This window comes from Myodes glareolus, chromosome 6 (genome assembly GCF_982192425.1).
Source record: "Myodes glareolus chromosome 6, mMyoGla1.1, whole genome shotgun sequence".
NCBI classification, from domain to species: domain Eukaryota; kingdom Metazoa; phylum Chordata; class Mammalia; order Rodentia; family Cricetidae; genus Myodes; species Myodes glareolus.
Genome location: NC_142031.1, coordinates 9,798,104 through 9,825,271, shown reverse-complemented (window position 1 = coordinate 9,825,271; position 27,168 = coordinate 9,798,104). Strand labels below are relative to the sequence as shown.

General features: G+C 45.6%; 1 protein-coding gene and 1 pseudogene across 2 annotated transcripts; both read right to left on the bottom strand.

Moving 5' to 3' along the window:
* Positions 1-9,375: 9,375 nt before the first annotated feature.
* On the bottom strand, positions 9,376-19,127 carry LOC125389473 (PRAME family member 12-like). Of its 2 annotated transcripts, XM_085690305.2 has the most exons (5): positions 18,992-19,127; positions 16,543-16,676; positions 12,479-12,781; positions 11,122-11,697; positions 9,376-10,785 (listed from the first exon to the last, which is right to left on the bottom strand). In XM_085690305.2, the coding sequence occupies exons 3-5, from the start codon at positions 12,769-12,771 to the stop codon at positions 10,263-10,265; spliced, it is 1,392 nt and encodes a 463-aa protein (XP_085546431.2). In that variant the 5' UTR covers positions 12,772-12,781; positions 16,543-16,676; positions 18,992-19,127; the 3' UTR covers positions 9,376-10,262. The 2 variants fall into 2 exon arrangements, with proteins under 2 accessions (XP_085546431.2, XP_048273989.3); XM_048418032.3 differs by lacking the exon at positions 16,543-16,676 and having other exon boundaries at positions 18,992-19,105.
* Positions 19,128-22,787: 3,660 nt separating this feature from the next.
* On the bottom strand, positions 22,788-24,663 carry LOC125389651 (kinesin-like protein KIF2C pseudogene; annotated as a pseudogene).
* Between the last annotated feature and the right edge of the window lie 2,505 nt (positions 24,664-27,168).

Here is a 27,168-nt window from a genome sequence, read left to right as displayed (position 1 = left end):
ATTGACACTTATTCAGGCTTTCAGTGGGCAACTGCTTTAAGCTCAGAAAAAGCTGACTCAGTAATCACACATTTATTAGAAGTTATGGCCATTATGGGTATACCTGCACAAATAAAAACAGATAATGGTCCAGCTTATGCATCTAGGAAAATGAAACGATTTTTTGCTTATTATAATATTAAGCATGTTACAGGTATACCATACAATCCTACAGGTCAAGCAGTTATAGAAAGATCAAATCGTACTATAAAGGATATGCTAAACAAACAGAAAGGGACAAAAGATACCCCCAGAAATAGATTGCATAATGCTTTATTAACCTTGAATTTTCTTAATGCTAATGAGAAAGGAACAACAGCAGCAGAGAGGCATTGGATAATGGAAAAAACTTCTGAACTAAACCAACCTGTTTATTTCAAAGATGTGCTGACCTCTCAATGGAGGCCAGGAGATGTGCTACATTGGGGAAGGGGTTTTGCTCTTGTTTCCACAGGAGAAGAAAAATTGTGGATACCATCAAAATTAATAAAGGTTCGATTTGAAGAGGAGAAACCTCTTGGAAAGGAGAAATGACAGCTCATCCACAATGATGATATTCATACACTTGGTAAGAAAAACATATAGAATGGGGGCAGGGTTCTGCTCTTATCTCCATAGGAAAACACTGATTTTTGAAAAGTTCAAGAGACCCTGGATATCTGAATACTGACAGATGGAAAATAATGGCCCAATAAGGACTATCAAGAAAACTGAATAGGTTCTGTAAGTAAAATATACTAAATCATATTTCTAAATTTATAGAGCTGGTTTTAGAGTTGGACTCTGGCTCAGTCCCTCTCTAATTCCAAGCCTGTTGTTAAAAGAAAAACCCAGAGTTTCTGGAGTCTCTGTCTCATGTCAAGAGCCATGATATGGGACAGAAAGGAATATGAGTTTAGAAAACATCTTTACTTTTCTTCATATCTATCATACCTTTCATTAAATATATCTATCATGTCTTTTATTGAATATATGTATGTCTGTATATGTCTATATGATTAATATATGATTATATGTTATTATAATCATATAGTATATGATATTAATATATGATTAATATATATGATTAATGTTTAAGTTTTCCACAATGAACAATAAGTTTTTCCTGCAGTGACATTTGAAGTTTCCAGGAAGAAGATGGGGCCCCATAACAACAACTCCACCTGGTTGATATGACATCATGATACTGATAGCGCTACTACAAGACCTGTTTTGGGTACCAGCTGCACAAGACGATTCCAACGTGGTTAGCTGAAATGATGCACATCTTGTACAACATTCTGGCTAGTCCTCCACAAAATACTCAGAGACTATTTGCAATTTTAAAAGACATTGATCTTGAAATTTAACCATCATTTTGCTTTCACAGGATCCCCCAGAAAGAACGTCGCCCCCATGACAGCTGGAAGTAATTCTAGAGAACGACGTCCCCTCTCCCAGTAAAGTTTGTCCTTGGGTTTAGGGACATCATTTAGGGGTTGGTTATAATTAGTATAGGGTTGAGGGTTGGGGGAGGAATTTTATAAGTGCAGGAATCTAAAAAAAAAAGGGATAATTGGATTATGGGATAATATAATAGCTTTGTACTTGTGAGTTATTGTTTTTGACAAATGTATTGGTATTGATTCTTATATATTGATACAAAGTTAAATTATGTTGACTATTTTATGCATACATGCTTCTACCTTTGTTTAAAATATTTTTATGTATTGACATATATATATTGTATTGATATATGTATATTTTACCATATTGCATTGTACACTTCTACCTCTGATTAAGATACTTATATATTGTTTATGTATTGATATATATATTTACCATATTGCAATGTATACTTGCACATTGTTTATACTTGGAGGTCATATTGTCCCCATTTATTGCACAGTTGTTTACTATTTCAGTCTTTAAGTTAGATAGATATTGAGAATAATATAGATCAATAGTCATCTAAGTTTGTCATTTATAATTAGACTAATCAGGTTCTTTAGATACATAGACATTATATTCAGTATAGATAGATAATCTTCAACCTCTTCAAAGAGCTGTAGAAAATGGCCTTTAATCTAACTCAGAGTTCTGTGGTAGGGAGACACAGTCGCTCCTGGCAACACTGATCTATTCCCGAGAGAATGTTGAGCACCAAAGACACTCCACCTGGAGCCTTTCTTCTTGGTAGAACTGGCCTTTGGGTAAAGAAATGCCCATACCTCAACTACTGACAGAGTTACAGAGTATCCGTAAATGGATAAAACAGGACTGTCATATCCTGCCAAGACAGGATAAGATAGTTTTGAAAAATTCCTTGCCTTTAAAAATGGTATGTCAGTTACGTTAGGCCTTAGCCAAAGTTGGTTGCTTCAACGCTGCAAACGTGATTTTGGGTGTTTGCCCAGGTAGCCAGTTGTCTCTGTGATTTGTTACATGTTCTGGAAGTCTGATTGCACTTCCTAATTACTTAGGTAACATTATTTCCCTTCTCAGATCTTTGATGGGATTGAAGATTATATAAACGTAGTTACTTTCTTTTCATGACGTGGCCAAGTTATTTCTTATACAAGACTTAAGCTAGTTAGAATAGGATATTTGTATTTATTGTATATAATTGTGTAGGTTTGTACTTACTGTATATAATTTCGTAGTAGGCTTAGAACTCTCTTACTTAAACAAAAGGGGGAGGTGTTGTGGGAGTAACTTCTGCTGCCTCAACCAATAGTCGCTGAAATACGAGCCCACAGTACAGCGGGGAGCAACTTCCGCTCTGTCAACCAATAGCTGCTGAAATACCAGCCCACTGGGGCGTGGTATATTTCTCTTTTAAAAAGAGAAGCATATCCGGAATAGGCTCCCTTGGTTCCGGCTCTTGGTTCCGGTGCTTGCTCCTGGCTCCTGCTCCCGGCTCCTGCGACTAGGCTCCCTTCCTGACGGTTTATGGTGTATGTAAGTTTTACCCCCCAAAATAAATAACCCCTTAAAACATAACTGGTGTGGGATTGATTCGCCGATACTTTGTACCATGGAATTTTCTTGAGTCCAGCAGGTTTGGGTGGTAATTTTGCCAGTCTGTGATCAGCTTGTGTTCACAAAGGAAACCTTATATTCAGAGACTCATGTCCCTGTATATGTTGATGACAATGTTAGGCTGGCCTCACACTTACAGAGATCTGCCAGCCTCTGCCTCCACAGTGCTGGGACTAAACATGTATATCATCATGCCCTGCTAATGCTAGCAGGTTTTAATTAGTAAACCCACAACCACCGCTGAAATAGTTATGCCTTAAAAGGTGTTTATAATAACAATAAGCAGACCAGGAGGTGGTAGTGCATGCCTTTAATCCCAGCACTTTGGAGTTAAAGGTAGGTGGATCTCCATGAGTTCAAGGTCAGGTTGGGGAACTCTCGGAGCCAGAGTTACACAGAAAGACTCTGTCTCAGAATAAAATAAAATAAATCAAAGATGTCCATGCAGGCATGGTGGTGCGCACCTTTAATTCCAGCACTCAGGAGGCAGAAGCAGGTGGTTCTCTTCGAGTTCAAGGCCAGCCAGTAATTTGCTTCACCACAGACTTGTACTACTATGTCTACTATGTCTGGTTTAAGGGTCCCTTCCTTTGTTTTCTGAGATGGGATCTAATGCAGCCCAGCCTGGACTCAGACTCACTACTTAGTCCTCAGAGACCACCCTGTGCTTCTATAGCTCCCTCCCAGTGTTATTGTCCTGTCAAGGATCCAGGCCTTTTTTGAACACAGCTTCATGTTCTCCAAATGTGTGTGAGAGCTGCTTCTGATTCTAGATTCTTCCCATTCATCTTTTGAAAAAGATTGTTGCATCTATTTATTTATTTATTGGTTTTTCGAGACAGGGTTTCTCTGTAACTTTGGATCCTGTCCTGGAACTAGCTCTTGTAGGCCAAGCTGATCTCAAACTCACAGAGATCCACCTGCCTCTGCCTCCCAAGTGTTGGGATTAAAGGCGTGTGCCACCACTGCCCGGCTACATTTATTTATTTATTGGTGTTTACTGTGTCTGCCATAATGTGCACATGGAACTTGCTTGGGAACACTCTTTCTTTACATGCTTAGACATTGACCAGGTCCTTAAATGGTTTCTGTTAGTGTTGTAGCTCCAGGTTTTCTACAAAGGGCAGTCTAAATCATTCTGAAAAGATGCAAGTTGTCACCTGAATAGATCAGATCAATAGTTCTTTGACTGAGTTATTGCTTTAAATAAGATCTATCTTCAGGGACTTGATGATCTAGCAGGAGTTCCATAGACTTGAGATGTTAAATATCTCCGGGTTTGGGTGTCTGAAAAGCTAGAAACTAGTTTAATGTTTCAGTTTTTCTCTGTGTGTTTTGTTGATAGTGATTTATTTTATTTGGTGTTTTGATGGTGGGGAGGGAGACTGGGACAAGGTCTTTACAAACAGCACCGGCTGTCCTGGAACTGGTTATGTAGATCAGACTGATCTGGAACTCACAGAGATCCACCTGCCTCTGTTTCCCAAGAGCTAGGACACTATACCTGCGGGCCAGTGCCAGACTAAGGTTTGGGCCACCAAGACCCCCTTTGTTTTGGTTTGGTTTTTGGGAGTCTCACTACTATGTTTTGTTTTATGTTTGTATGTTTGTTTGTTAGTCTCCCTATGTAGCCCTGGCTGTCCTGGAACTCACAAAGATCTACCTATCAGTGTCGAAATAAAAGGCTTACACCATCAACCTCGGCTATTTTTACTTAATTGAGTTTTATTTTTTTAATTGATTTTTAAATTTAGGGTTTGGTCTCAAACTCTCAGTTTTGTCGAGGATGACCTTGCATTTCCGATCCTCCTGCTTCCACTTACTGAGTGTTGAGACTGAAGGCATGTACACAAGCATTTTTGTCAACTGATCTACACCCCTAGCCCTCCTCTGCACTCCTCTGCTTCTTTTCCCTCCCCCCCCCCGTTTCCCATTCCCCTGAACTTGTCTAAAGAAGGTGAGACAGTCCTTCAGGGTTCCTGCTTCCTGTCTAACAGAGTCTGTTAGACATTCTGCAGGACACAGAAAAAAAGTGACCGACAAATTGCCAGTATAGGCAAAATAGTCTTTCAAATTTTCTGTTTCATGGAAAAGTCTTCCACATACTATGAGCCTGTAAGCTGAAGATGAATGCCCCAACATTACAGAAGAACTTTGGGTGGCTGTCCAGGCAGCGAGATGTCTCTGTCAATTCTAGAGTTTTGGAAGTTGCTTACAATGCACTTTCTGTTTACTTAGATCATATTATTTCCTTCTGAGGTCTTTGGGGTTGGAGACTAGATAGTCATAATTACTTTCCTCTCATCCCTTAACCAAGACGTTTTTAATATATCTAATACTTAGACTCCGTAGGACAGGATAACTACTGGAACATTTAGCCTATGTTTCCTGATTGATGTTGTTCATATTGGCTGTAATTCAAATTTTTATGGATGTTTTTGTCTCTTCTTTTCCCAGGACAACACTTGTTTATTTTTTGTTTGTTTATTTTTTGTTTTTTGATACAGTGTTTCCCTGTGTAACAGTCCTAGCTGTTCTGGAACTAGCTCTTGTAGACCAGGCTGGCCTCGAACACACAGAGTTCTGTCTCCCTTTGCCTCCCAAGTGCTGGAATTAAAGACATGCACCCCTATCACCTGCCTTGTACTTATTATTTTATTGTGAATGTTTTGCTGTATATGTCTATGTACTATATGCATGTGTAGTGCCTGTAGAAGTCTGAAGAAGACACCACATCTTCTGGAACTGGACTTATAGTTGTCTGTGAACTACATTGTGGGGGCTGGGACTCAAACTGGGGTCCTCTGCAAGAGTAACCGATGCTCTTAACCATTGAGCAATCTCCCCAGTCAAAGATAAAGTATAATTAAGCAACTCAGGCAAGCTGGGAACTCATGAATCCCTGTACCTACCTCCTGAATGCCTGTACTGTACACATGTGTGTGCTACCAAGACTAGGTGAAATATCCATGTTGATTATAGAGACGTCCACGTGCTGTCTGGTAAAGCAACAGCTCTGGTTTAGGTGCCAGCTGTGGGGCAACAGTGTGACAGACACACTCCCTGTCCTGTTAATGGGCAATCGCCATCCAAATAGGTTAGATTGTCATGGACAGGAGAGAGAGAGAGAGAGAGAGAGAGAGAGAGAGAGAGAGAGAGAGAGAGAGAGAGTGCTTCCATTGCTGGCTGAATGGGTGAAGAATTTGCAGTCAGCTGTCACAAACGACTGTTTCCAGGCTGCGGAAAGATGTGAACAAACATAAGACAGACAATTAAAACTTTTAACTTGGTGTGGGGCTTGGTGGCGCACACCTTTAATCCCAGTCCTGGGGAGGCAGAGGCAGGAGGATCTCTACAAATTCCAGTCCAGTCAGGTCTACACAGTGAATTCCAGGACAGCCAGAGCCACGCAGTGAGACCTTTTCCAAGAAAATCAAACAAACAAAAAAGCTTCATGGAAATGGTCAAAAGAAGGAGAGAACAAAAGACCCCGGCTGTCTTGGATTTGGGGGAGGGAGGATAAATCTCTAAAGCACTGAAGGTGTTTCTTTAAGTGTCAATTCATTTATTACTTTGTGTGTGTGGTGTGCATGTGTGTACACCAAGTGTGTCGTGGCACATGCGTGGTCAAGGACAGCTATGTGGAGTCAGTTCTCTGTCGCCTCCCTTGGGTTTTGGAGCTCGAACCTCCGTCCACAAGCTTGCACACAGCGAGTGCCGTTACTCACTGCCATCTCAGTGGTCCCACTGAAAGCTGTGTTTGTTTGTGGCTGTCTCATGCAGCCCAGGCTTGAGCGAACTATGAACTCACTTGAACTGATCCTCCTGCCCCTACCTCTAAATACTTTTTTGTTTATTGTTTGTTTGAGGCAAGGTCTCACTCAGGCTGACCTAGAACTTTCTCCATAGCCTCTGGGTTCAGTTTTCTGTTACTCCCAGACTGCATAAGACGGAAAAAAAAAATGCTTGTGCATTGGTTTTTAAAATCTAAATCTTAAAACGTTTCACTTGTTTTCAGAAAGAAAACAAATTTTAACATATTTTCATATGCACTGCATTATTTAAGAGAACTAAACTTCCTTTTTTAATTTTAAGTGATGACACCTGTTATTTAAAAGCAGCAAACTCCTTTCACAATTTTAAAGGATGCACTGGGTACACCCTTTAATCACAGTGCTTAGGAGGCAGAGGCAAGGCCAGCCTGGTCTGCATGGTGAGTTCTAGCCCAGGGCTACAAAATGAGATCCTGTCTGAGAACAAACATTTTAAGAGGATTCTTAGGTAAAGCACACAGAATTATTCAAATTATCCACACCAATAGTCTTCCCATAAAACACACATATATAATACATATTTAGTTAATATATTATCTATAGTACATATTTTATTATATATAATTATGTATTAATATATAACTTAGTGTGTATAATATATAATTAGAGACAGACAGGCACACAGACAGAGACACAGACAGAGGGCAGGTCCTGCTATAGCCCTGGCTTGTCTGGAATTTACTGTGTAGACCAGGCTGGCCTGGAACTCATAGAAGTCAGCCTGTTTCTGCCTTTTGAGTGCTGAGATTAAAGGTGTAGTCCACCATGTGCTACTTGTAACATTTTTTAAAATACCCTGTAGACATTGTAATGTTACCTTATGCTACTTGGTTTGACCCACCAGAAGGTGGCGCTGAAACCCCACAGCTTGTAAACCTTTCTTAAACTGACAAAAGTGGAATCTGTTCTGCTTTGCGGGTGAGTAGTGACTTAACAGTGGCCAGGGGTCAAAGCTCAGTCCCATTCTGTTCTCATGTCTCTGCCTTCCTCTTGTTCATCAGAAGCAGGGCAAGCTGAATGTTTACTAAGCTCTAACCATGCATCAGTACATTGGCTCCTAGGCAGGTCTCATTGTCTAGATGTGGTTCATATCCTCATTTGATGTTGAAACTAAAGCTCATACTTCAGGTCTCAGCTGGGGAACTCAACAGTAATCCTTTATTTAAAGGCAGTCAATTCACCACAGGCACTTTGGTCTTATTCATCCTTGGATCCTGTGTCATCTCAAAAGTAGCTCCAGGGGACTGGGGAGATGGTTCAGTGGTTAGGAGCATTTGGTGCTCTTGCTGGGGACCAAGATTCAGTTCCCAGAACCCAAGTGGCAGTTCCTGTTTGTAACTCCAGTTCCAGGGGATCTGGTGCCCTCTTCTGGCCACTGTGGGCACTGCATGCTCTACGGCTAGAGATGCAGCTCATTTGCAAGCATGAAGCCCTAAATTCAGTCGCAGTCCCTGGCAATCACCATGTGGTGGCACCTGCCTGTACTCCCAGCACTTGGGAGGTAGAGATCAAAGGATGTCAGAAGTTCGAGATATCTTTGGTTTGGGAAGTGGAAGAACACATTATGTAGAAAGATTTTTCATTGATATGATCGAGTACCCCGAAAATACAATATTGTAACAGAACTCTTACTAAAGTGTTCCATGCCTGGTGATCTTAGTGTTTGATTCCAAGGAAATCTAGTTGTCTTTAACAGCCATAACTAGTTTAGGCCAAGAAGAGTTGCAACCCAGAAGGAGGGAAGACATAGTTTGGGGAGATCTAGAGGCTCCACATGTGGAGAGGGTTTGTGTGTGTCCTAGGAGTTACCTGTATTCACATGGATTCATTCATGTCCAGCCCTACCAAAATGGAGCCAGGACATAAGGACAGAGTCCTGTGCCTGTGAGAATTCTCCAGAGCCACTCTGTCCCAACTAAGCCCCCTTCAGGTTTGTGTGCCTGACTGCAGCTCCCGCCACAGGTCCCTGGAACCGGTGAGCCTCCCCCCTACAACGGGTAACTTGCATTTCTGTTTCCTTTAAACACACTCCCTCCTCCCCCTTGGATACGCCCAGCCCACGTATGCACAGCTCAGGCTGCAATCCTGTTATTCTCAAACCAACGACTCTGGAGAGGAGATCTTCATTGTGCATGTATGTGAACTCAAAGAATGGGCACCAACACCGAAGAGAGGAGTTGAGAAAGCGAGTTAAAGAAACCACATTCCCAGCCAGATATGGTGGTTGCACACTCTCATAACTGAAACTCTAGTGGTGATGGGAGTGGGGGCTAAGGCAGGAGGAGTACCATGAGTTCAAGTCCAGTATGAATCACACATACCAAGACTTCTTGCTATCCCAGCTCTGTGAGGCGAGGCAGGCAGATCTCTGGGACTTTGTAGACCAGAATGGTGTACAAAGCGAGTTCCAGAACAGAACAGCCTTGGGCTATATAGACTCTGTCTCAGGGGAAAAAAAAAAACCAAAACACCAACTTTTTTTTTTAACACACATTTATTTAAACAAAGAAAATTCCCCTAAATCCAACAAATACCCAGAGTAGTGCAATGCTTTAAAGGTTCATAGCGATAGAGCGTTTGCCTAGCATGATGAGTCCTATGTTTAACCCTCCAGTAGTATTACTACTAACCACCCTCCCACAGTGCAGTAGGACTAGTCAAGAGGTTTGTAACAGCTGTAGATCCAACACTGGTCAGATGAAGAACAGATCTGTCGGTGGTGGTCAACTGTGACCTAGGTACCTTTAGACTAACAAAGATGCTTCTTAACTACTCTGTCTGCTTTACTGTTTATCTGTTTGGTTGGTTTTTCAAGACAGGGTTTCTCTGTGTAGCCCTGGCTTATCCTAGAACTCACTCTGTAGACCAGGGTAAGCGCAGGCTCAGCTCTTCCTGCCCCTGCCTCCTGAATGCTAGGATTAAAGGTGTGTGCCACCAACATCTGGCCTTGCTTTACTGATTTTCAAGCATGGTGTATGGTTAGAGTTTAAGCCCTTGCTACTTTGTGTTTGCTGCTGGTGGCTACTTAGGCCTGCAGTCCACACCATAGTCAACAACACCCTCAAGTGTTTCTTCATCTAGATTCTAGAAACTTCACCTCTTATTTCTGAATGTATGTGTCCTAAAGGTCCCATCAATTCCCAGGTCAACATTTCTCTCTCTGAGGTAGCCTTATGCTGCTAGACCCATCCCTTCCCCATCCCTGCCCCCCTAACACAAACTGAGACCCCAGGTTCTGTGTTCTCTTCGGGATTCACCTATACTATAAGGAACCTGCTTCTAAGAGCTAGAAGGAATCATTTGGTACACAAGTACCCAGCTGGATAGGACCAGAGCCCTGGTGCAGCTTGGGTTCTCACTCACATGGCCCTAGTAGCCACAAGGTGGACAGGGGATGATGCTGAACCACACTGTCCTGGTGTGTTTCAGGGGCTCCATTGTCCTGCTCAGCTCCTCACGAAGCTGCTCTAGCCTCTTGTGGTGGAAAGCACCCTGGGCACCATAAATCTCCCACGGGGTAGAATACATCTCCAAGGTTAAGCGGCTCAGCCTGGCAGTGTGGCAGAGCAGGCGTTCCAGAATAGCTACAGAGATGGGATTCCTTAAGTAGTTGAACGTGGTGAGCTGGGAGCAGCTGCTCAGGGCAGGCAGGAGGACACTGAGCTGGGAGTCCACAATCCTACAGTTCTCCAAGTCCAGGGTCTTCAGGGTAGCTGCAACTGTCTCGAGCAGGATTCGGAGGGGCTCGGGATTTATGTTGGTCAGTACGACACCACTTAGATCCAGATGTTTGAGCTGACGGATGCCTGGACACTGGGTCAGGGACTTCAAATCAGATTCCGAAAGCTCACAGTCAGTGATAGACAGACTCTCCAAGGGGACCGTCAGGCACCTAGGGAGAGATCAAGTGGTTAGTTTTCTATGAGTAGCTGTGGTTAGGTTAGGGACCCCTGGGGAAGGATGGATCATTTGTTTTAAAGTCATTCCGGCCACTGTATAAATGTCAGTACCCAGTATGCTGCCTCTTAAGAGTATGCCCACTCAAATTACCCAGTCTAACTCGAGGTCTGGCACCGCCACTGTGTGTCTAGCTCAGCCCACAGCCCTGCAGCTCCTTTCCCCACTGTCAAAGCAGGCAACTCCAACTCTAGCTATATCACTAAAATTGTTCCAACAAGGAAAAGGCGTTGCCACGGTCTTCAGGGAAAGCGCTCCCATCTTTCCTCACCTGAGCAACCGGTCCAGTTGACCTTCAAGGAAGGAGATGGAGTCCAACGAGAGTTCGCGGAGGTACTCCAGGTTGTGAAACTGAGAGGTGAACTGGTCGATCAACTTCCCCTTCTCCTCAAGGGAAATGGGGACAGGGATGCAGACGTGGGAGAGAAGGAACTTGCGGAGACTGCGCATCTGGCCCATGTAGGGAGCAAAGCTGGCCAGGGTGGACAGCTTCCAGGTGCAGCACACTTCCACTTCCTCCATATAGTCCAGGTCGAGCATTTCCAGAACCTTCACGATGTTCCGGAGAGCGATCGTGGAGATCTTCAGCTTCTTACAGCCCAGCAAGCCTTTCCTCCCTTCCACCCACAGGAGGAGGTAGGAGATGCATGCATCCAGGGCTCTTGGCTTGAAGCACATGTCTATAAACACCTTCAACGACTGCTTGGCCACTATCCTTGGACCTCGGTTTTGTGTTTTCTTCTTACGCTTGACCTCTAGAGAGCCAGCAGCTGCCTGATCTCCAGCCCATACATTCCAGAAGTCCTTGTGCAAAGCACGCAAATCCAGAACTCTCAGTTTGTAGCTCCTGTAGGGGAAATAAGTCTAAGAATTAAGACAAGAACCCACCTTTCCCCCATCATACTTCTTTTCCATTTTTTGAAATAGGGTCATGCTCACTATGAAGGCCAAATTGTAGCCTGAGGCCGAGGGCTGAAACTATAGGCGAGCACTACGAAACCATTTTGATTCTTACTCCCAACATCACTTCCCTCCCTCTCTGATCCTCCTATTCACCTTGATGATCTCCAATCCTTCGTCTCTAATCTGGCCTGGTCCCACTTCTAACGCCTATGGAAAGAGGCAAGGGCAGGTACAGCTATAGGCTATGGGAACTTTGTCTGGGTTGTGCTCTGATATCCAAGGAAGCCAGGCATTGGTTCAAGAGGCAGGGCTCACATTCAGCTGGTCAGAATGGATCACGGAGTTCCTTGGCAGACTTGAGAAGAGAAAGAGGCCCTCGGAGGAGAAAGAGGTGGGGGACGGGGTTGCGAGGCCATTTTGAGCCGGGAAGTAGACAGCGGTAGTGTCACGGTCACTTGTGATTCTCTCAAGTTTATGTCCTTAATATTTATCCCCAAGTTTTATTTTTTAAGAAATGATAAAAGAAATCACAATAGCTATCTGTCCTAAACAGCTCTGAACACTCAAGTCCTAGACGGCTCAGCGATGATCCAATGGCTGCTGAAATCCTCCCGAAGCCAACACAAGCCTCTAACCTTCCCTCTGTTCTCTACTCTCCTTGACCCTAGCTCTCCCTACCCCAGACTCCCAAGTCTCCCTCCTAGAGTATCTGGGGTCTCCCTCACCTGGGGTGAACCTTCTGGTCAAGCAGTATATTAATCCCATCCAGGATGATCTGTAAGGTCTCCAGGTAGGATGCCTTCATCTTCATCAGACCTCCCAGTGGGAGACAAGGGAAAGGCCAGACCTGCACCATCGCCTTCAGGACCATAAACCGTTTGTGGGTGAAGGCCTCCTTGAAGAGCGGTGGGAAGAGCTCCACGGGCAGGTCCTGCAGACCAGAGACGGCCAAGGCCTCGTTCCTCAGTAGGCTCCGCACTGCCAGATGCAGGAGTGTGGGTGTGGCCTGGAAGCTCATCTTGATGGATCTGCAGGGAGATGATGCTAAGGCAATGTTCAAGAAAAAGCACCAAGGATTAAGAAGCCCCTCTCAGCCAGGTGGTGGCGGTGCACACCTTTAATCCCAGTGCTTGGGAGGCAGAGGCAGGCAGATCTCTGAGTTCGAGGCCCAAGTTCTAGGATAGGCACACAGAGAAGCCCTGTCTTGAAACCCCTCCCCCGACAAAAAAAAAAGGAAAAGGAAAAGAAAAAGAAGCTCGCTCTTCTCAACTCAGAAACCAAGCCAGGCCCAAAGCTGCTGCTCTGGCAATGATTCCCCTTACCCCTCCATTTCCAAGCAGGATCCCCTTGAGCCGTGTCCTCTCACCTCCAGAAATGTGGTCCTAAGAGCCTGAGAGCCTATTCTCCTTTTTAGGTAAGATTTCTGTCATCACCTAAGGCCCTGGAACAAAGGCCTGTGGCCCAACGGTCACATTCTCAGTTCCAGCAGTGACCCTGACTGGGAACAATTCAGGAAGCTGAAAAACCGACTGCTGTTTTCTCATAAAAAAACAAATAAATAATAGCCAGTGGATGATGGCACACACCTTTAATCCCAGCACTCAGGAGGCGGAGACAAATGAATCGGAGTTTGAGGCCAGCCTGGTCTACAGAGCAAGTTCCAGGACAACCAGGGTTACACAAAAAGGAAAGGTGGCGGTTCCTGTCTCCTCACCTGTGACAGCTTCACAAAGTCACACGGTTGGGAAGGCAGTCTTGAGAGGCATGAGAAGGATCAGGGGGGAGCTGGTGGGGATGGGTGGGCAACACAGAGGAGGAAGAGAAGGGGGAGGCTGTGTTTGGATGGTTTGAGTTGTATTTTAAAAAGGAGAAAGGCCATGGTTTTGGAATCTTTGGGAAACAGGGGTTATAAGAGTTCGTCGGTCCTTTGTCTACTGCCTGTGACTTTGGCCAGATCATCACTCAACCCCTCCCCATCTGCAAATGAGGCTCACAACTGCACCTGACCTGGATGTTCAGAAAGTGGCGCTAAGCTACCACCCTCATCTTGGATTGAGGGATTTGAGGTTGAAGGCTAGATTATCTACCCAAAGGTCACGGGGTTCCTTTGGCTGTTTCCAGACAAAAAGTAGCAGAGCCTGGGGACCCATGAAGGTAGTTCCAGTTCTCACAAAAAGTAGAGGCAGGGGTATCAAGAGTTCAAGGTCAGCTGCACTTGGAGTTTTGTGATAGCCCGGGCTACCTGAACCCTGTCTAACCTCCCCAGCTCCCTGTAAGAACACAAAGGGAGACCGTCTCCTAACTGCTCTTCCTGTCTTCCTGTGACTTCCATTTGCTTGTTAGACTTCATCAAGTTACACCACCTCCCAAACTTCCATTCTTGAGTAGGTGTTTCCTTTTTTCTTTCATTGCCTTTCTTTCTTTCTTTCTTTCTTTTTCCTTCCTTCCTTCCAAACAGGAAGTACTAGCTTTCAAGCATAATTTAGTTTCCCCCCCCCATTGCCTGGTTCTCCCCTGTTCCCTTGCACATGCTCCTTCACATTCCCAGGCCACACCCTCTGCTGCCCACCCCCCCCCCCTTAGGGTCTTCTATCTAGCTTCATGGCCAAACACAGGGATGTGTTGCATCTCGGCTTCGACTCTTGTTTTATTTTGGTTGAAAATTGCAGAAACATAGCTACAAAATTTTACAGGGAGATACAGACCACTACCAATGAGAATATTTTTTTTCTTTTTCTTCTTTTTTTATTTTATTTTAATATTTATTAATTATTTATTTATTTGGTTTTTCGAGACAGGATTTCACTATATCAAGCCTGTCCTGGACCTAGTTCTCTTAGACCAGGCTGGACTCGAATTCACAGAGATCCACCTGCCTCTGCCTCCCAAGTGCTGGGATTAAAGGTGTGCACCACCATGCCCGACATAGATTATTTCTCTGACCTAATTAGTGGTTCCTTTTACTTTATTTCCTTTTTGGAGACAGGGTCACATTTTTATGGGGAGGGTCAGATGGGGAGAAAATGCTGTCTTTTCTTAGCCCAGGAGGCCTTGAAGTAGGACGTAACCGAGGATGACTTTGAACTCGATCCCATCAGAAGGCTGGGATTTGAGGCAAGTATGATTAAACCCAGCTTATGCACATCAAGCAAGCAATATACCAAATGAGCCACATCCACAGCCCTGCATTTTCTTTCTCATGGTCACTCAGACAGAGCAGCACAAGGAATTTACAAGTTTATTAAAGGGGAATTGAATCCAATTATAGGTATAACATAATGTAACAAATAAGATCCCCTCTCCACAAAATGTAAAACTGTAGAGGTCTTGCTTGCTGCAATCCTAAGGGACTTTACTGCCACTTTAAAAAAAAAAGAAAGAAAGAAAGAAAAAGGTGGGGGGTGCCAGATGGCTCAGTGGGTAAAAATCACTCACTGAATAAGCCTGTGGACCTGAGTTCGATTCCCAGAACCCACAAAGCCCAGATGTGGTGGTATGGATCTGTAATCCGCAGGGCTACTACTGCTAGAGGGGCGGTGGAAACAGAAGACTCACCTGGAAGCTCAAGGCCAGCTAGCATCATTGAGGTGACCTCAATGAGGACCCTGCATCATTGAGGTGAAAGTAGAGAAATGATTCTTGATCTCCACATGTGTGCTGTGTGAGCACCACACACACACACACACACACACACACACACACACACACACACACACACACTCTTGAAAGAGAAGCCATATAGCAGCCATACAGCCTATCACAAAGAAATCCCAATTCTGAAATGAACAGAGGTTTGCTATTTAGGAATTTCAAGATTAAATTCAGGTCAAATCAAGGTTACATTTCTTAATATTTTACACACAAATGGACAAAGAAATACATTACCCAATACATATTCTTTTTTTTTCTTCCAAGACAGGGTTTCTCTATGTAACAGTCCTGGCTGTTCTGGAACTCACTGTATAGATCAGGCCGGCTTCAGATTCAGAGATTCCCTGTGTCTGCTTCCCAAGTGCTGACAAAGGTGTGAGCCACCATGACCAACTCAGAACACATTAAGTAGGAACAAGGTAAACAAACAAAAAACCTGTTCACTTCTTAGAGGGAGCTCTCTCTCTCTCTCTCTTCTTTCTTTTTTTGTTAAGTTTCTTTGTGTAAAGACAGGTCTTAAAAGTCCTGTCTGGCTCTGAACTAATGAAGATATGTCTGCGTCTGTTTCCCAAAAGCTGGGATTAAAGGTAGGCACCAGCCACCCAAAACAGGCCAGAAAAGCCCTAAGCCTGGAATAAAACCAGAAAGGGCAATAATTCATTGAGTCTTTTGAGTGACAGTGATGGAGAAGGTGGGGAAGCAGGAAAGATAAAGTCTCCATGTGAAATCACTTGAAGCCTTGTGCCATCATTTGAAGCCCTGTGCCTCTGCCTCCTGAGTGCTGGGATTAAAGTTATAGATCACTTCCCCTGGGTCTTCAAAACACCTTTTAAAAATTATTTTATTATGGTTATCATTATAGGATAACTTCTCCTGGGTTCCAGGTTGTCCTCAAACTCACGAGGTAGCCAAGGACGACCTTCAACTTCTGATCCTCCTGCCTCTATCTCCCAATTGCTAAGACTACAGACCTGTGCTACCATAAATGGTTTTATGTGGTGCTGGGGAATCAAACCCAGAGCTTGTATATGCTAGCCAAGTACTGTGCCAACCGAGACAGGAGTTTTCCAGAAAAGGGCCACCAGGGACCCCAAAGTTCTGGCAGTGAGCAGGACATCTCATGAGCTCATCAACTTACCAGAGGGTTCCCAAGCTGTCTGACGGAGTCACCAGAATATGTAACCAGGATACTCTACCTAATGGTACCACCCGTCAACGAGCAGAGGCAGGAACTGAGTCTTCGGGTCGCAATATAGGCAGAGAGCCAGCGATCTGTGAAGGCAGAGGGTTAATGTTCCCCCTAAGACACCAGAAAACAGCTTTTCATCACACCCATCTCCAGCCAGCAGTGGGGGAGGACAGACAATCCATCATTTCAGAATAGATCAGGTGCTCAGGCACATTTATGAGACCTGTGATGACTGTGTTTCTTTAGGTTTAGTTTGTTTTTATTTTATTTTTTTTTTAAAAGATTGGGTCGCCTATGTATCCTTGACCTGGAGCTCTTCCTGCAGAGCACACTGGTCCCAAACTTATAAAAATTTACTTGCTTCTTCCTCCTGAGTACTGGGATTAAAGGTGTAGACTACGATACCTGGCTGTTTAAAAGATTTGTTTCACAAAAACAAACAACAAAAGAAAACAATAACAACAAACAGAAAGCTGGGCAGTGGTGTTGTGCACTTTTAATCCCAGCACTCAGGAGGAAGAGGCAGGAGGATCTCTGTGAATTCAAGGCCAGCCTGGTCTACAAGAGCTAGTTCCAGGACAGGCTCCAAACCTACAAAGAAACCCCATGGGGGAGGGAGTGTTGTTTTGTTATTTGAGACAGGGTTTCTCTGTGCAGCTATGGAGCCTGTCCTGGAACTCGCTCTGTAGACCAGGCTGGCCTCGAACTCACAGAGATCTGCTTGCCTCTGCCTCCCGAGTGCTGGGATTAAAGGTGTGCGCCACTACCACCTTGCTAAAAGATTTTTTAATTATATTATTATTATTACTTTAAGATAAGATCACTTGGGTTCCAGGCTGGCCTCAAACTTACCAGGTAGCCAAGAATTGGATTTCTGATTCTCCTGCCTTTATCTGCCAACTGCTAAAATTACAGGCATGTGCCACCATGCCCAGGTTTATGTGGTGCTGGGGATCAAACCTAGGGCTGTGTATACCAGGCAAGTACTGTGCCAACTGAACCATCTCTCCAGCTCCCAGATCATTATTTCATAGCACACTCCTTTATACAAACGTTGCCAGGCAGGCGTAGCAGCCTACACCTGAAATTCTAGCACTCCACACACAGTCTGTGGGAGATTGTAAGTTTGAGGCAAGTTTGGTTACATAGTGAGACCCTGCCTCAAAACAAATCCAAACTGTCTGTAACTCCAGAGGCTCAACCACGTTCTTCCGCTCTCCACAACCACCAGGTTCTCACAGGGTGTGCGGACATACATGCAGGCAAAACACTAACATACATAAAATACAGAATAAAGCTTTAAAAAAGATAAATGTTAAACAGACTGGCTGGCCGGTGGAGGTGCACGTCTTTAATCTCAGCACTTGGGAGGCAGAGGCAGACGGGTGGATCTCTGTCAATTCACAGCCAGCCTGGTCTGCACTGTTACAGAGTTCCAGGACAGGCTCTAAAGAAACAGAGAAACCCTGTCTCGAAAAAACAAAAGTAAAAAAGCAACAACAACAACAAAACAGACTGTGTGTTGGGTCAGCCTCATGCAGACTGCATTGGTTGCAACAGGGGGCTATGCAAGAGCTGGATGTGGGCACAACCTTAAATCCAGCACTCAGGAGGCAGAGGCAAAAGGATTTCCACGAAAGGCGGGGGTGGGGATGGGGGGTTGGGCAGGCGCAGAAGGCGGGAAGGCGGGCAGTGCGGAGATACGCACGGAGTCACACACCCTTAATCCTGGCACTCAGTGGGCAGAGCAAGTGGGCTGCTATGAGCTCAAAGAGAGCCTAGTAGTTCCAGGACAGCCAGGACTACACAAGGAGACCTTGTCTCAAAAACACAGGAGCCGGCCGTGGTGGCGCACGCCTTTAATCTCAGCACTCGGGAGGCAGAGGCAGGGGGACTTCTCAGAGAGTTAGAGGCCAGCCTGGTCTACAAAGCAAGTTCCGAGGCAGTCCGGACTGTTACACTGAGAAATCCAGTCTCTAGAAACCAAAAATAAATAAATAACTATAATAATAAATATAAACGAGTAAAATTAAAATTAATTAATTAAATTAAAAAAACAGAAGCACTGGAAATGCTAGACAAAGTGGCACACACCTTTAACCTCCACAGAGGCAGGCAGATCTCCATGCCAGCCAGAGATACACAGAGAGACCCTGCCTCAAAAACAAAGAAGTAACCGAACAAAAAAAGGAACCAGGCGGTTAGGCTTACACCAATTCTTCAGTTTTGTGTAAATGCCTTCCGCTGAATTTGCTTGAGGTCTGCGACCCATTTCTCAGGACGCACGCGCCTATCTTTAAACTACCCCAGATTATTGTGGATCTGCCAGAGAGATGGGGACTCTTAACGCCTGCTCTACCCTGGAGAGTTGTGATTGCTTTGGGATGGTCATAAATACCTGCAACGAAGTCTCTGTGCTGAAGTCCAGAGGTCAGGGTTCTACTGAAACATGAAAACCGCCATTGTACTCACTTCCTGGACCAGGAGAGACTGAGCCTCCGTGGCCTCCGCCTGCCCCTCTTCCACCATAGCCCCTCCCCTTTCCCCGCCTCCCCTCGTGGCTGCTGGCTGAGGTCTCTACCCCCAGGGCTTCCAGGCTGGCCGGTCCAGTCAAAGACAGGAATGTTTAAAGTGTCCAATTGTAACCAACCCTCCGAAGAACGCTGAGGCCCTGAAAGAACAACCAGACAGGCTTCAGGTCCTGGGTGTTGTGTTACTGGGTTGGTGCAAGTGGTGACGGGTTTACATTTTAATTTTATTTTGAGGTAGGGTCTCAAACGGTCCAGGCTGGTCTCAAACTCACTGTGTAACCAGTAGTAGCCTTAACTCCAGCTTCCTCTGCTTTCATCCAAACGCTGGAACTGCAAGTGCGCGCCACTGAGCCAGGTTTACCCGTGCTGGGGATTGAATCCCCAGCTGGAATTGAATCCACGTGGGGAGCGGGGGGGGGGGGGGGGGGGGGGGGGAAGGGGGCCCTGCAAACACCAGGCCAGCAGAGTGTGTGGATGAGAGGCCAGACAGAAGTCCAGTTCAACAGGTCTCAGTAGTCTGGTTCAAACTTTGACACCCAGTAGTTTTTTTAGGCCTATTTAAGCAGAGCACGGTTTGGAGAACATTTTTCTGGTGATAATAAACAGAATCCTGTGTGCCCAATAAATAAGAAATGATCACATCGAAAACTCTTAAGGATCTGGGGGAAGATCTGGTGTGGTCTCACCACACATATAGTGCACAGGTCACCAGGATATTAACCACCCCCACCCCCACCGGCTGCTCCTAGCCTTCTGGGCAGAAAACAGGTTATTCTTCTTTCCCTTTGAAGAGACGACCCTGCCGGTTTAACATTCCTGGTTTCCCTAGTGCTTATCCCTGAGCACAAGAACTGTGTCTTCTACACCCAGGGCCTTGTTCATGCTAGGCAAGAGCTTGAACGTTGAGTTACGTCGTTTGAGTGGCCCTGGACAGCATTGGGTGGGGGGGGGGTGGAACAACTTGACTGATATTTTGCACAGATAAAGGGATAAAGCCTGCTCCCCAGTAGGGGGATTCCTGGAATATTCAAAGGGAGAGAAGACCCTTCCCCAGTGGAGGGGTTGACTTGGTGACCAGGGTTCCTATAGCTCAGGCTGCCAAGCTTTGCCTGCATGGGGAACCTGGAAGTTCCCAGTCTTAGTGAAATCAAAGTTCAGAGTTCAGAAAGCAGGTGGGATTAGGAGTCCCTGGGGTCCGGGCTTCCAACCCACGTTTAGGGACCTCTGAGAGACCTCCTTTCCCAGATGACAAAACTAAGGTCCGGGGGACGTGACAGCAAGGCCGAGACCTTGAGGGCTGACGTCTTACCTGGAATTTGTGTGTGGGTTTCCCCGGCAGCAGTCCATCTAAATTTACCACCAGCCACACCTATTATCCAGGGACAGAACAGTCACTGAGGTGGGGTGAGATTGGGTTGTGATTTTTTTTTCTTCCAATTTTTAGTTGGTTTCGTTTATTTTGTTTGAGATGGGCTCTTGTAACCCAAGCTGGTCTCAAGCTAACAATATAACCAAGGAGGACCTTGTACTGACTCCTGATCCTCCTGCCTCTGCAGCCTGAGTGTTGAGATGCCGTGTTCCGCTAAGCTCGGTTTGCCTCCGAATTTTTTTTTTTTTGTTACACCTGTTTTCGAGCATTAATGCGAGACACAGAGAGATTCTAAGGCAAAACCCAGGTAGCCTATAAAATGGTGTCAAGAGGGCCACTAAGGGCAGTGCAGGCAGATGCTAGGGTTCTCCTCCCTCCTCCTACAGCCTGATTCTCGAAGATATTTCTGTTGTGAGGCTCTATAGCCGAGATGCCACTGCACGCTGGCAGAGGGGACTGTGTCAGCAAAGATTCCTCCATCTTGCCTCAGCTGCAGCCATCTTTGGTTTCTGCCCCTTGCCCTGAAGAGTTCTATGGGAAAGTGGGAAGGCACCCAACCCTGTCCTAGAACTCAGGGCAGAAGTGCCCCAGCGGACAGCATCTCCTTGGCGCTTGTTAAATTGCTTGCTTGCTTCCCTGCATCTGCCAATCAGGATGTAGCTTTTCTGTGTTCTTTGTCTTTAAGAGCTCCCTGGAATATGCAATCGGGGCTGCTCTGTGAGAAGTGTTTCTCTCTAGGCATTCACAGCCCAGTTTAATACTGACTCTCAATTAGAATTCTGATAGTGGTCTTTGGGTCTTCACCCATAATGGGCCTGGCTACTTGTGAGTGGATTCTGCCCTTAGGTCTGGGCCATCTTTCGTGCCCTGACCGTCTTCTCTGCTTCTGCCCCCACCTTAAAAAAGAAAAGACAGGTTCTCACTATGTAACTCTGGCTGGCCTGCTTGGTCATGAACTCACTCAGATCCACCTGTCTCTGCCTGAAAAGGCTGGGACTTGTTAAGTTGAACCCCTGGCTATTGGGAATCTGCCACCACTGATATAATAAGCCAATCAAACCAAATTAATAAATCAAGGTTTATTCTGAGCAAAGCATTTCTGAGTAGGGGAAGTTGATTAGACCACGAGGGGAACCCATGAGGTTTTTTAATGCCCTCTGCAGGGAGGAGCTGCCGATGGTGGGCTTTTTCAGGGACAGAGTCTGGACTGAGGCAACTCCAGGGGGTTTGAGGTGGAGCATCCACCAGAACATCCCAGACTCTTTGGGTACACGGATGCCGGGCTGGAGTGAAGGTTTCACCTCAACAGGACTCAAAGGTGTGCCACTCCCACCCAGGCTGTTTTCTTTGTTTGTTTTTTGTTCTGTTTTGGTTTTTCAAGACAGGGTTTCTCTGTATAACAGCCCTAGCTGTCCTGGAACTCGCTCTGTCGATAAGACTGGCCTTGAATTTACAGAGGTCTGCCGGCAACTTCCACCCGAGTGCTAGGATTAAAAGCGCGCACTACCACTGCCTGACCTAGGCTGTTTTTCTTTGCTATGCCTATAGTCTTTCCATATCAAACATTAGCAGTTACTACACACAGGGATTAGTATTGCCAACTTTGGGCTCTGTATTAATTACCTTGTGCCTGCTGTAACAAAATATCTAACACAAACACTTTATAAAGAAGGATTATTTATGCCTCAGTTAACCCAGTCTGGAAACTACTTCTCAGTATTGTTCACAAGTTTATCACTAGATGATTCTAGTACTGGTCAAACTGACGATTTGATATTAACCGCCATAAGCTCAGTATTTTTTTTCCTAGCTTTTTCTACATAAATACATAAAACAAAAAATAGAGTTGTTTTTTTTTTGTTTTTTTTTTAGCTTAAAAAACGGAAAGAGGTCTCACAAACTTTTTTTTTCCTGAAAGTATAAAACAGGAGAGTGCTCCAACCAAGGATAATACCGCAGGCCCCAGGCAGTGGAAGCTGGGCAAGGACCGATTTCTTTCCCAAAGCCTGGGCCTCGCAGGGTCTCTATCAGCAGCTGTTCTGGAGGGGCAGGATGCTCCACTAGGGAAACCAGCCAAACAGCTCTCCCCTCCGATAGGAAGGAAAGGAAGAAGCACAGACACAAATGCTCCTTCCTCCTGCTCCAAACTGAGGAAGAGAACACCATCCCTCCCCTAGTTTTCCTGGGCCTGATGCCCCTTACCTGGCATTTACCAAAACCCATCCAACTAAAGTCAGAAGGTGCCCAAAGTTTGTTGGGGAGGGGAAGAGGCTGGTGTGATACCAAACAGATCTTTATCTGGAGTCATGATTGTTGTCCTTTCTTGCTGTTTGTTTGCTAAGCTGCTCTTCCAGTGCAGGGCCAGGCACAGGGCCTTGCTGACTTCTCGCAGGGCTGAGAAGTGCTTGGTCTACTGCACCAGAGCGGATTATACTTTGTTCGCAAAGGTCTCCAAGTCATAGTCCGGCTGAACGGTCATCCCCGAGAGTTCAAGCCAACTTGGTCCTTGCTGTTTGATCTCCCTGAGCTCCTCCGTAGCTCTCGCTTCCAGCTCCCTGGTCTGAGTCATGGCTTCATTAAAGCTGGACATCTGGGAAGACAGCTCCTCCTCTCCCCTGAAGAAATTGACTGCCAGCAAGGTCCCATTAGAACTGGCTTCCATCTCTTCTGTTTCCATTTGAGTTGGCTGCTCTCCACTGGATCCACTGTGGGGCTCAGCTTCTTGACTCTGTCTGCATAGCTCAGCGGGTTTAAAGTATATTCACAGAAGCTTATACCTGGTGAGATCACGGCAATCATGCAAGTCCTTGAGTTCTCCCCAATGAATGAGCCCCTCCGCACCTGTGCCAGCTTGCTCTTGCTGAATGGGGTGTGAGCCTTGTTCTGTCCCAGAGCCCTGCTGCACTCCTTCAGAGCTAGGAGAGATTTGTTAATCTCTGCACCCTCCATGCAAGTCAGCACTAAAAAGTGTCGGTCCCTCGTTCATTCCCTGCCAGATCCACCAAAGAGAATCTGCCATGTAATCTCCCTTTGGCTCGAAGAAGAAGAATCTGGAAGCAGGCATGGGAGCAGGAAGAATTGGAGTTGGCAAACGTTTGTCCAGAAGTCCTGCAGGCGCTGCCCATGTAGGTCATCTTGATGATGTCATGAACATAGTTAATCAGGTACAGTCCACAGCCTGCACCTGCTGCTTGCTGTCTTCCAGGACACGTAACTTGGCCTTCTGGTTGAGCAGATCAAACACCTTCCCATTGTAGATCTCGAAGAATGTCACATAAACTTCCAGGCCTAAGTTCCGGGAGCAAGGCTGACTCTTTTTTGTTTGTTTGTTTTATTTTGTTTTGGTTTTTTGTTTGTTTGTTTGTTTGTTTTTGTTTTTCCGAGACAAGGTCTCTCTGTGGCTTTGGAGCTTGTTCTGGAACTAGCTCTTGTAGACCAAGCTGGCTCCCAGTTTACTTAGGAGATCTTGTCTTTTTGCGAGGCTGACTCTTAAGAAGGAAGACATCCCGGGACGCCATTGGATAGATCCCCCTTAGATGCATTCTGGGATTTACCAGACAAGTCTCCACCCATTGCATGAGTCTTCCCACTGCCGGTCTGCCCATAGGCAAAGTGGATTGCTTTTCCCCCTTCAAAAATCATCTGTAGCAGCGGGAGCTGTTTCATCAAAGGCAAAGTTGAAGCAGAACGCCTGGTTCTCCAGATACTTTGTCAAGTCCACTTTTAATTTGGTTCATGCTCAAAGAGGAAACATTTTCTGGGAGCAGAAATCACACCGATTTCTTTCTTGGCCAGCTCTTGTTTATTCAGCGAGCGCTTTCTAACACAGGCACAGATCCTGTGTTCTTCCTTAGGATCAGTCACAGTGAGTGGGTGACATTCCAAAGTAACCTGAAATTTTTTAATCATCCGGGCAGAGTCCCAGTTTGGAATGCTGAGCTCTCTTTATTCTTATTTCCGAGTTCCGGGCCCTCTTCTCTTCCCGCTTGTTCATTTTTTTCCATTTTCTTCACAGTTCCTCCGAATGACAACCGAAAAATGCTTGAGAGAGTTTGTAGCCACAGGCAGCTCCACCTCTGTTTCATTTTCCTGAGTGATCCTGTCCTCACCATTACTGTGATGAATCCCGATGGGGAGACCAGGAAACAATCGGGCATGAAGCAACTCCATGGACTTGGGAACAGAAGCAGGTAAAACAAATGCAAGAAGCTTGGAAACTTCAACTCTGCTAATACAGCTCAGTAATCAGGCTCAGTATTTGTATCTGAGTTAGAAATGACTGCTGTACCCATTTGATAAATGAACACAGCATCAGCAGCTACATTGTAGAGTTCTGGCAGTCCTACAGCTGGGGAAATCTTCAAGGATATCTGGTTCAGTGAGGTGGCAAGACAATGCAAAGGTTCCTCCATCTTGAATTCTTGATGGGGCCATTTCATGTTTAACCAGAATTTGATCTCCCTGATGGAGAATTCCAAAGAAAATTACCCAACTCTGTTCTTAGAACCAAAGGTCAAGATGTCCTAGCTAAGTTGTTTCAGCCTCTGTTAAACTGCCCATTTGTGGGGATGCCCCCCCCAACTGATTATTTTAACGCCTATTAAGACTGCTTGCTTCAGCCGGGTGGTAGTGGTGCACACCTTTAATGCCAGCACTCAGGAGGCAGCGGCAGGCGGATCTCTGTGAGTTCGAGGCCAGCCTGGTCTACAAGAGCTAGTTCCAGGACAGGCTCCAAAGCTACAGAGAAACCCTGTCTCGAAAGAAAAAAACAAAAAAAAGAAGACTACTTGCTTCAAACTGTTTACTTCCACAAAGTCCCCCTGTAGCTGCCAAGCGAGATGTCAAGAGGTAGTTTCTGCCTTTAAAAACTTGTCAGTTGTGTCTGAGTGGTCATCTCTGGTGGGCATCATGTAGCCCAGGCTGGCCTCAAACTCACAGTGCAGACCAAGATTTCTTTGCTCTTCTGATTCTCCTGCTCCCATCTGCTGAGCGCTAGGACTGTGGTTGCCCACAACCATGTCGGTTTATGTTGCGCTCCGAACGTGTTGCACGTGTGCTGGGTGAGCACTCTCCCAGCGGAGTTCCGTCTTCAGCCCTTGCTCCTTTCACTGCAGAGTCCATTATTTCAGAGACAGAGATTTAAACGTATAAATATTAATATAAACTGGAGAAAAAATGGGCCTCTAGGAATGATTTCAAACTGGTGCAGCCATAGCAGCCTCTAGAAGATTTGTTTAAACAGCAATGACAGTGACTCACCTTTATCCTACAGATCCAGACATTTAGGGGTGGGCCAGTGACCTCCCTACCCCACCCCCAGGGCATTCTGATGCTGGCCAAAGTAGAGCCTGGGAGTGGAGGAGGATGGGCCTCCCTGGATGAGAGATAGATCCCACTCTGGTCAAACAGATCACGGATTGTTTGAGACGGTTTTATTACATAACCCTGACTGGCCAGGAACTCACTATGTAGGTCTGGCTGTACTCATAGAGATCCTCCTGCCTCCAGACTCCAGAAGGTGCCTTGCATCAAGTCAAATTATTCTTAGCATGTTTGACTCTTTTTTTTCCTCAGGGAATGGGGAGTTTAAGACAGGGTTTCTTCATGTATCCCTGGCTATGTTAGAACCAGCTCTATAGGTCAGGCTGGCCTCAAACTCAGAGATTCACCTTCCTCTGACTACTAAATGCTGAGATGAGATTAAAGGTGTGCATCACCACCCAACTTGTTTGATTTTCTTAAAAGGTATTATGTACATGTGTGTTGGCTAGTTTTATGTCAACTTGACATAGGTTGAAGTCATTGAAAGGAGCTTCAATTAAGAAAATAATCTCCAAGCCGGGTGGTAGTGGTACATACCTTTAATCCCAGCACTCGGGAGGCAGAGGCAGGCAGTTCTTTATGAGTTTGAGGCCAGCCTGGTCTACAAGAGCTAGTTCCAGGACAGGCTCCAAAGCTATAGAGAAACTCTGTCTCAAAAAACCAAAAAGAAGAAGAAGAAGAAGAAGAAGAAGAAGAAGAAGAAGAAGAAGAAGAAGAAGAGGAGGAGGAGGAGGAGGAGGAGGAGGAGGAGGAGGAGGAGGAGGAGGAGGAAGAGGAGGAGGAGGAGAAAGAGGAGGAGGAGGAGGAGGAGAAGGGAAAGGAAGGAAGAAAGGAAGGAAGGAAGGAAGGAAGGAAGGAAGGAAGGAAGGAAGGAAGGAAGGAAGGACCTCCTGCTGGGCAATGGTGCCACACACCTTTAATCTCAGCATTCAGAGGCAGAGGCAGGTGGATCTGTGAGTTTGAAGCCAGCCTGGACAGTCTGAGGTCCAGACAGTCGCGGGTACACAGAAGACAATACCTTCAGAAGATCAGGATGTAGGCAAATCTATAGGGTATTTTCTTAATTAGTGATTGCTGATGGAGGACCCAGTCCATCGTGGGTAGTCCCATGCCTGGGCTTGTGGTCTTGGGTTCTATAAAACATCAGGCTGAGCAGGCCACAAGGAGCAAGCCTATAAGTAGCGCTTCTCCAAGCCTACTTGCAGCAGTTCCTGCCTCCCTGTTCCTGACCTGTTTGAGTTCATGTCCTGACTCCCTTCGCTGATGAACAGCAAGATGGAAGTGTAAGCCAAATAAATAAACCCTTTTCTCCCCAAGTTGCTTTGGTTGTAGTCTTTCACCATGGCAATGGAA